Source organism: Lipotes vexillifer, unplaced genomic scaffold (genome assembly GCF_000442215.2).
Source record: "Lipotes vexillifer unplaced genomic scaffold, Lipotes_vexillifer_v1.1 scaffold1079, whole genome shotgun sequence".
Lineage (NCBI taxonomy): Eukaryota > Metazoa > Chordata > Mammalia > Artiodactyla > Lipotidae > Lipotes > Lipotes vexillifer.
Window position 1 is genome coordinate 316,215 of NW_006772344.1, and position 10,144 is coordinate 326,358.

General features: G+C 40.3%; 1 protein-coding gene across 1 annotated transcript in view; it reads right to left on the reverse strand.

Annotated features, from left to right (window-relative positions):
• Nucleotides 1–379: 379 nt before the first annotated feature.
• Nucleotides 380–10,144, reverse strand: part of RP9 (RP9 pre-mRNA splicing factor) — a 13,110-nt gene continuing 3,345 nt past the window's right edge. The window contains exons 2-6 of the mRNA XM_007447403.1: nt 7,940–7,970; nt 6,433–6,562; nt 3,641–3,732; nt 1,439–1,500; nt 380–578 (exon numbers count right to left, since the gene is read on the reverse strand). Of these exons, the coding sequence (XP_007447465.1) occupies nt 380–578; nt 1,439–1,500; nt 3,641–3,732; nt 6,433–6,562; nt 7,940–7,970 (514 nt within the window). The remainder of the gene's footprint in view (nt 579–1,438; nt 1,501–3,640; nt 3,733–6,432; nt 6,563–7,939; nt 7,971–10,144) is intronic.

Below are 10,144 nucleotides of genomic sequence, written 5' to 3' on the forward strand. Positions count from 1 at the left end.
AAGTAGCCCCACCATGGAGGGTGGAAGCTGTGGCAGCACCTGGAAGAGCTTCCTCAGAGATTCCCTTAGTCTGGCCACCCTGCCAGAGGCATTTCTAAGGAATCAGGACCCACAGTGATCAGCAGGGAGGAGAACAATGAGAAAAGCTTTCCAGCCTGAAATCAGCCGCTGTCCAGAGCTAGCACCTGGCAAGATACAACTCACTCTTCCGGGGGTCACATCTCTACTGGAAGATAGGTGAGAATTCACACCTGTGACACCAAATCTCCTCCTCTCTTGGTGTCTCTCTCTCCTGTTCCTCTCTGATTCCACGTTCCTCTGATCTTTGGCCACAGTGTTTGATTTTTGAGAAGAGAATGTTGAACAAGTCAAGCTCTTGTCACTCTGAGTCTGAACTCTCATTTGACTTGGAAGACTTATGCTTTCGTTTTTTCTTCTTTTTCTTTTCTTTCTTCTTTTTCTTATGCTTCTCTTTCTTCTTCTTTTTCTTGTGTTTCTCTTTACATTCTGAGGAACTGGAGCTGCTCCCATCTTCATCTGATGTTGAATCCTCCAGTAACTGTTTTAACTGTTGTATCCTAAACACATAAGATTGACCAAAGAAACATATTCAATGTAACTTAAAAAATTCTTTTAGATAAAAATATAAGAACAGTAGTGAGGGTGAAAAATGTCACAAAGCATCACCTCATTAAAGACGGTACTTATTTTTGCATGTTTTCCCCATTCTTGTCTACACCCCTGCCTATTTTACATGACTGTAACCAGTGTACAAGCTATTTTGTATTCTTTTCACTGTCCTAAATGTTTCTGTATGTTTCCATAGTCCTTACTATTATAACTTCTAACAGATGGATACTTTCCTAAATCATTCCCCCACTGTTCAAGTTCATACTAAGTAATCTACCTCCTCAACAATTATAATTCAGCACAGGGAACTATACTCAATATTTTGTAATAACCTATAAGGGAAGAGAATCTGAAGAAGAATATATGTTATGTATATATATTATATGTTATAATTATAGTTCAGTATCACCAATTTGAAAAAATACTCGCCAAACCCCAAAAAAAGTCCTCTTGTTTTTTCACCCTGTCTTTAACCCTGTCTAGGAATTTTTAACAAAAGCTCAGATCTTTAAAGAAGATCTAGAGAAGATAAATTACAGTTGCCAACGTCAACTATCAGTGACATGAGTGGGCTAGGCCAAGCCCATTGCTTTAAGTTAACCCAAGTAGAACAGGCTGGCCTGCTCGTTCCCCACACACTGGCTTTTTCAGGGACTATTCCTGTCTTCCAAATATTTCTCAATTAAAGTACCATATTTACTAAAACCACTCCTCTAATACTGGAATTAAAAAATTTTTAATTTATAAAGGTTCTAACTATATAATTTCAAACTTTAAGAGGATATTGTTATCATCCGGACAATCTCACCTTACATCCTTTTCATGTCTTTTATTCTCTCGAATGATGTCGTACATGGGATCTTCATGTGCCTTGAGGGTTAGAGAAGGTTATGGTTAGGTTAGGCTTCATAGACTGTTAAATTAAATCCCTCTTTCACTGAAACCAATTTTTTTCCCTCCTGGGTGGTGTGATTTTATATTTAATACATTCTAATCCTTCCTAAGGGTTGCCATCATTTCAAACTCCTGGAGGCTATAAAAAAGATTTTCCAGTTATACAAATACAGGGTATAATTTACATACCCTTTATAAGGAAATAAACCATGGCAAAATCATTATGAAATACCACTCAAGGTTAAACATCTTGAGGTAATTCTATTTGTTCTATGTGGAAAGATGATCAAGAGATATTATTAAGCAAAACAAGTGATTTGGAAATGATGTGTAAGAATGATTCATTTATAGGTACACAAAAACATACTGGATATGACCAAAGAGAAGTCTGGAAGTATATTCAAGCTACTTACTACAAATTCCCTCTGGGGAGAGAGGCAAGATTGGACTTGAAAAATCAATTGTGAAAAACCTTACTGTAATATTTCCATTTTGTTAAAATAAGGCAAATTTATTCTTATATTTGTATAATTAAAAGCTACTTAAATTACTTAAAAATATGAATACACAATGAATTTTATGGCATGTGAGTTATCTTTAAAAGTATGTTTATTATAAAATTTTTACATATCAAAGAAAACGTAAAGTTAAAAATATCTATTATTTTACCAGCCGGGATATCCACTGTTAATATTTTAGTGTGGTTCTTCCAGTCATTATTTATAACTTACAGAAGATTATAATCATGTTATATATACAACCCTATTCTCTTTTTCACTTATGCTTTCATGAATATCTTCCTATGACATTACATATTCTTTTAAAACATAATTCTTGGGCTTCCCTGGTGGTGCAGTGGTTGAGAGTCCGCCTGCCAATGCAGGGGACACGGGTTCGTGCCCCGGTCCGGGAAGATCCCACATGCCACGGAGCGGCTGGGCCCGTGAGCCATGGCCACTGAGCCTGCGCGTCCAGAGCCTGTGCTCCGCAGTGGGAGAGGCCACAACAGTGAGAGGCCCGCGTACCGGAAAAAAAAAAAAAACATAATTCTTAAAAGCTATATGATTTATATGTTGTGGTAACTTATGTTGTATATTGGACACTGCAGTTGTTTCCTATTTTTCTTCAGATTCTATTTTCTAATCATATAAATAATTCTGAAAGTTATCCTTATACATTCATAATAATTTGTGCATACTGATGTTCTGTTATATCCTTAGATCAATTCTTAGAATTTAGGTTCCTAAATTTTAAAAATATGAATATGTTTCAGTTTTTGAGATTTATCATTAAATTATCTATTATAGGCACTGTAAAAGTTGACATTCCAGGTAGCAGTGATTTATCCAGAATATTTTCTGTAAATTAGTAAAATGAAAACCCAGTATTTTAAATATCTTAAAATCCTTGGAGAATGTTTATATACCCCTGTTTGATATGCTGATAATCCCAATATATCCAGTAATAGCATAGTTAAATTGACCAAAACAGTTACTGAATGGTGAATTAACCCTGGGAGGTGACTTTGTTAAAATAAAGTGATGAAATGATAGATTGATTTTACTGTCATCTAAAGAGGGTACATCGTTTATACACACACTTCCAGTTTATGACAGAAAAAATATATAGACTTTAGACAAAGACTGGGAAACTAGAACCCTGATTTTATTTATGAAATATGATTTTTTTACATAAGTAAAAAAAGACTGACTGGGGAATTCCCTGGCAGTCCAGTGGTTAGGACTCTGCGCTCTCACTCCTGAGGGCCCAGGTTTGATCCCTGGTCAGGGAACTAAGATCCCACAAGCTGCATGCCAAAAAAAAAAAAAAAAAAAAAAAAAAAAAACTAACTGAATTGATAAAAATGCCTGCTTCAGAAAAAGAAGCACTGTTCCCAAGACAAAAGCAAATAATATTTTAATACGCATTTTTTTGTTAATGAACTAATCTTTCACACAAATTCAATTTAACAGAGATGTAGTTAACACCAGATACTTTGGCCTAAAGGCTTTCGGAATGTATTTTATGTGAACCTCCAGTTCACTGGTGACTGCCTGATTCACCGACATTCATCATCTCCAGTAAACGTAAATTGACACTCTGGGGTTTTACTTACTACTCTGAACTGTTCTAACTTTTGGTTGCCTTTGATAAAGAAAGGGCATTCTTTGTCGCCCGTTCGGTGACCATACCGTTTACAACGCCAACCTGAAAACAAAGAAAAAGGGATATATTTCTGTAAGATAATGCATTTTTACTCAATCAAGATAAAGGTATCAGTAGATCGTATTAAAGATATTCTTCATTAGATTCCAATTTTAAAAGCAAATATAATTAATGGATGAACCATGTAAGATCCCAGAAATGAGAGGGAAACTAATTACTTCCTCAAGTATCCTTTAATCGTAGAGGTTTAGAAATGAACCAAGTACTTATTAAACAATTCCATGCAAAAAGCAAAGTGTGATTTTTTGTTTTTTAATTGTGTTACAGGTTGAATTGTGTCATCCCGTCTGCTTCTCCACTGTATTGAATTGTCCTAACCCCTAGTACCTCAGAATGTGACCTTACTGGGAAACAGGGTTTTTAGAGAGGCCTGGAATACATCCTTCCCTCACAGCCCTCAGGAGGACACCCTGACTTTGGACTTTTAGCCTCCGGAACTGTGAGACAATAAATTTCTCGTTTAAGTCATACAGTTTGTGGTACTTTGTTACAGCAGACATAGTAAACTATACAGGCATCAAGCAGCTCCAACCAGGGAGGTCAGGAAACAGGAAGAGGGATTATAGGTAAGATCAGCCAAATTTGCTCCACGCTGGTAGCTACTGACAATATGTAGTGACAGGGAAATACTGTTTTCCCCTTTATATTTTTATTTGAGAGTTGGTAGTAGGAAACCATTGGGAAAAAATGAAGTTTAGGGATTCTCTGACCTGCTCCTGTCCTTATCTCCCCACTATTTCCACCTGGGGAAGAAGGAATGCACTCTTAATGCAAATGCAGACCACTTCAGACACATGTCTGTCTTTATGACAAAAAGGGGGGGATTTTAAATGCCACGGATTGATGTGTGGGTATCAAGAAGGATCCATACCATCTGTGATCAAAACTATTTGTTAAAGGAAAGGTGATCCTTGTTAGTGTGTGGTCAACGGTACAGACCAGCAAGATTAGCATCACCTGGGAACTTGTCAGAAATACAGAATCTCAGGCCCACCCTAAGTTTGAGAAGCTCTGCTCTAGATGACACTAGGATCATGGAAATCAGTGAATACGGGGTTATGTGTGCACGTGTTTTTCCATCTGGGATGGATCCAAGTTTTGTGGAGTCTGAAGCTTACATAAATTAAGGAGAGGAAGGGCTCTTTAAGGGGAAAAAAGTCTTGCCTTGGCAAATTTTATAGAAAGAAAGAACCATATGACTGCACTGGTGGGACTCCAAAGACCTTTGGAAGGTACAAGGGAACCTAAAGGTTAAGCTTCATTAACTTCATGTAAAACTGTCTGGTCTAGACTAAACAATTTTAATTTGCAAGTCAATGAAAAGAACTGTAAAATGGTAAGTGAAGCACAACTAACTATCCTATCACAGAGAGGAGTGGTTTTTAACCATAATTAAAAAAAAAAAAAAGAGAAAGAAATGTGATCAGTTTAATATGTGATTCAACTCTGAAAATAATAAACACAAAGGGTTTACTGAACTAAATTTATGATATAACTATTACTGGGAAAATGAGATATAGGAAGGGTATGTGTATGAGATGGGATGAAGGAAGAAAAAAAGAGCTGAATTCTTGTGTTCTATAGGAAGAAGTCAACAGATAATGAAGAAACCTGAAAAATCAAGGGGGAGGAATGTAATCCTGTTATCTACATACACAGGGATAGGGACTTCCCTGGTGGCGCAGTGGTTAAGAATCCGCCTGCCAATGCACGGAACATGGGTTCGGGCCCAGGTCTGGGAAGATCCCACATGCCACGGAGCAACTAAGCCCGTGCGCCACAACTACTGAGCCTGCACTCTGGAGCCCGTGAGCCACAACTACTGAGCCTGCGTGCCTACAGCCCATGCTCTGCAACAAAAGAGGCCACTGCAGTGAGAGGCCCGCGCACCGCAATCAAGAGTAGCCCCTGCTCGCCGCAACTAGAGAAAGCCCGTGTGCAGCAACGAAGACCCAACACAGCCAAATTAATTAATTAATAAAAAAAAAAACCTTTATAGATACATAGAGATAAACTTCAAAATAACCTTCTTAAAAGAAGTTGAGGTGGTCACCTTTTAGGTGAGGGGAATGAAGGAAAGGGGCTGAGAACCGCTATATTAATTATGTGCGTGAAGAATCTTTGTACAAAAAAATGTCTTTAAAGGCAGCCGTATCCCTTCTTCAAATGCCGTCTTAGGCTGGATGAAGGTGCTGCTGCTCTGGTGCGGTGGAGGGTGTGCACACAGAGCTCTACCTGTTCCAGACCCACCCTCTGTGGCCCAGAGCTCCTCTCAGGTTACCTGGATAAGACCTCAACACCTCTGATGAGGATGACTGACTGAGGCAAGACCCAAGGGACCACCCTCCAATACATCCGTTGTCCCCCATGGCATTTCTACATGGAATATCCTTTCTGTTACAGGAATATTACTGTAGCGTATACTCTGCAGGCAGCTACGGCCCTGTGGAAGACCATTGTCCTTACAGTCAGAAGCCCTGGAGTCTAGGCACTGCACTGCCTCTTACCCCAGAACACTTAATAACATATGCAAGGCAGCTTCCTCATCTATAGCACAGAGATAATGCCCTGACTTTAGCAGGGCTGTGGTGAGAATGAACTAAAAGAAGCGAACTTGTTTGTAAACAGTGGTCTATAACTTGCACGTATTGAGGGTGTTACTTGAAACCCTTCCACACTCACACTGCATGACTTTGACTTCTTTTCCCAGTGGCATCCAAAGTCCTTTGGTTGGTGCGTGGGCCAGAAATTCCCTGGCATGTTCATTGCCTGGGACATCTGGTATACAGTCTTCTGGCTTAGTCTCATCCTCCTGAAAAAGGAAACTGTGTAAGCTGTGTGGCAAAAAAGCACAGGAACTCTCTCCCACCTGTTTGAGAACACAGCACTGCCTGGCTTTCTCATGGGCTGGAGATCCCAATGTCATCATAAGTTACCCTCTGAAGAGCTAGAAAGAAAGACAAATCATAACTGACAGAAAAAATGGAAGTAACTATACTAGAAGAGCTAGCTATACCATGAAAACAAAGTAGCTGTTCTTAGAGAAGGGTTATAGTGTTTACACAGGATTGATCTGTGAGCTCCAAATTCTGATTCTAGATCACAAAAATTAGATTCTAAGATCACAAAAGGTTTTCTGCTAACTTAAAAGCTTTGTGGAATGAGGCAGAATATAGAGTTAAACAAGTGAGGTTTCCTGGAATAATAAGAACAATGTGTTAGAGTAAAATAGATTATTAGACCTTGAAGCCCACTGTCATGTTTTATAATCTCATACACGCCGTATTTGTGAGATGTATTTTCATTACCAAATAACTGCACTACATAATTAAGGTGCTGTTTTTTTACCTTGTGATTTTTTTTTTTTTTTGCGGTACACGGGCCTCACTGTTGTGGCCTTTCCCGTTGCGGAGTACAGGCTCCGGATACGTAGGCTCAGTGGCCATGGCTCACGGGCCCAGCCTCTCCGCGGCATGTGGGATCTTCCTGGACTGGGGCACGAACCCGTGTCCCCTGCATCAGCAGGCGGACACTCAACCACTGCGCCACCAGGGAAGCCCTTACCTTATGATTTTTTCAAGTTTCCATGAATATTAAATTTATAATGGAAGAATGTTTTCTAAAAATCTTTTTTTTTAAGTTGAAAGTTACCAAACAGAAAAGGTTACTTTGGCCTTAAGTCCTCTAAGTCTCGCTCCTGCAGAAAGACACTGACACTGTGGCCAGGGTGCTGGAGGAGGGACTCCTGCAACAGGTAGAGCTGGACTGGATGAGCTTCACGTCTCCTCAGAGTCCAGTGTTCTCTGAGCTGATGACACTCAAGAAATCAGCACTGGGGGTGGGGTGGGGGGCGGTGGTTGGTCAGAGAAGGAACATGGGGCAGGAGAGCTTTGAGGAGATGCAGTCACAAGTGAGACAGAAAGAATGGGAGTGAGCGCTGAGGAACACTCGGGGGACCTGCAGTGGTTTCTTAGGGGACAGACACAAGGCTGATTAAATTTCTGCAAAGGCACAGGCTGTGACAAAGCCCAAAGTGCATGAACCGACTGCCATCTGCAGGCAAGACGCAGAACTATCATAAAAGGAGGTTCAAACCTTATGCAGCTGTTTTTCTTAACAAGTGACTGAGTCTGAGCACTGAGTCAAATCTGTCTCAGAGAAAAACCAAAAGTACAAACTTCACACTGACCTTGATAAGTCCAGGAGGAGGTTTTTCATAACTAGAAAGGAAGAAAACACCAGTCATGAACCATGTTCATAGGAATGTAACACATCTCAATCAGCAAAAGGCAACTGCAGACCAAAATAAAAAGGATATTTTTAGTAAGAACTTAAAACCATATTATAACTAACATAGTTAATAAAATATGCCTAGCAGTCAGAGATCTTATATAAATAAACTGATGTTATACCATATCCTGCTGGGATATAGCACTTAAATTCACCAAAATAATAACCCACTTGGTGTCTTAGGACAATGATTTTATTTTTGGAAGAAGGGAAAGCAAGAGATTGCAGGGAAAATGTGAGGTAACAAGAGCCTTGAATGAATTATGGTTCCAGCCTGTCATTACAGTTGTTGCTTGATTTACCTACCATAACTTCCAGCTTCCATAACACTGAGAGGCTCATGGGGGTGGGGGGGTGTGAGTGATCTGTTCTGACAAGGGTGGGGGCTGTGCAGAGGGGAGGGAGCAAAGCCAGAGGGAAGGGCCTGTTGTAGGGGAAGGAGGGGAGGGTGATCTGTCCCAGAAGCTCCCCCCCCCCCCCCGCCTGCCCCCCCCCCCCAAGCCCCAAAAGCTCCGGATTCAAGATCCTCCCCACTGGCCTATCCTGTTTGCAGAGTGGGCTGCTGGGCTGCCATCTGCTGCACAGCTCTCTGACTGCCCTTTATGCCCCTACTGACCTCCTGGGACTCAGGGATGCAGGACTCCTGCTTGGTGCCTGGACGACAGGTTGGCACTCAATGAAGAACTACCGCTAGAGAGGCAGATGACCGATAGTGTGCAAACGTACTTCCCCTTCCACCAACAGAGAGAGCTCTCAGACCCCCAGGGTCCTGAGGATACAAATCATGCCTGTGCTCCCAACTCATTTCCACTTCTCATCACTCCGCTGGAACTTCTGGAAAAGGCTGATGGATGCTAAATCTAGAAAAGCAGCATCCAACGCTAGGGTTCATTTTAAACAGTTTTAAAATTTAAAAATTGAGATATAATTGACATATAACACTGTATTACTTTCAGGTGTAATTATGTTCAGTTTCAAGTTATAAGACTTGCAGGCCTGTGGGGTGCATGAGGTATATCAGAGGTGCAGAGGTGGTAGATCAGGGTTCAGCAAATCTATACCTACCTCCTCTGAGGCTCAGCAAATCACCATGTGATTAGAGGACTGGAACTTTCAGCCCCACCTCCAGGAAGGTTGAATTAATCACTAATGGCCAATGATGAATCAATCAAGCCCATGTAATGAAACCTCTATAAACACCCAAAAGGATGGCATTAAGACAGCTTCAGGGTTGGTGAACACGTGAAGGCGCGGCATACCTGGAGAGGGCATGGAAACTCTACAGAGCTTCTCACATACCTTACCCTATGTATCTCTTCCATCTGGCTGTTCCTGAGTTATAACCTTTTATAATAAACCAGTAATCCAGTTAGTAAAACATTTTCCTGAGTTTTATGAGCTGCTCTAGCAAATTAACCAAACTAGAGGAGGGGGTTGTGGAAACCTCCAATTTATAGCAGGTACCAACCTGGACTTGCAAACATCTCTGGACACTTCCAAATAAGGATTATGATGGAGGCGTCTAGTGTCCATCCTCACCCTCACTGTCACTAATCCAGGGCCTTTCTAAAGGGACAGAGTAAGATTTACTCCCTGAAGATTACACAATAAACAACTGGGTATAAGTAGAATTAGCCTTTTAGATACAGTACAAAGCTTTTTAGGTATGGTATTTCCAAAGCAAATTTTAAAAATATTTTCCAATGGAAAGCTGTCGCATGTCATAGGCCTAGGCCTCTTTTAGGAGGAATAATGTAAATTTGCATAAATTAGACAGGTGATACAGTCCATCAGCAGCCCTTCATTAGAAACATTAATGCTATGTCTTAGGCACTGGGACTTAAGGGAGTTTGGAAGGGATGTGGTAAAGTCTATGTAAATATCCAGTAATCCAACAATTTATTTTTGCCATAGGAGTTGTATAAATAACATGGTCAAACTATCTGAGTTCCTCAAAAATATGTAAATGTTTTTGCCTAGATAGAAAAAAAATGTGATGGAACTGAACATTTCTTTTTTTTTTTTTTTTAATTTATTTACTTATTTATTTATGGCTGTGTTGGGTCTTCGTTTCTGTGCGAGGGCTTTCTCTAGTTGTGGCAAG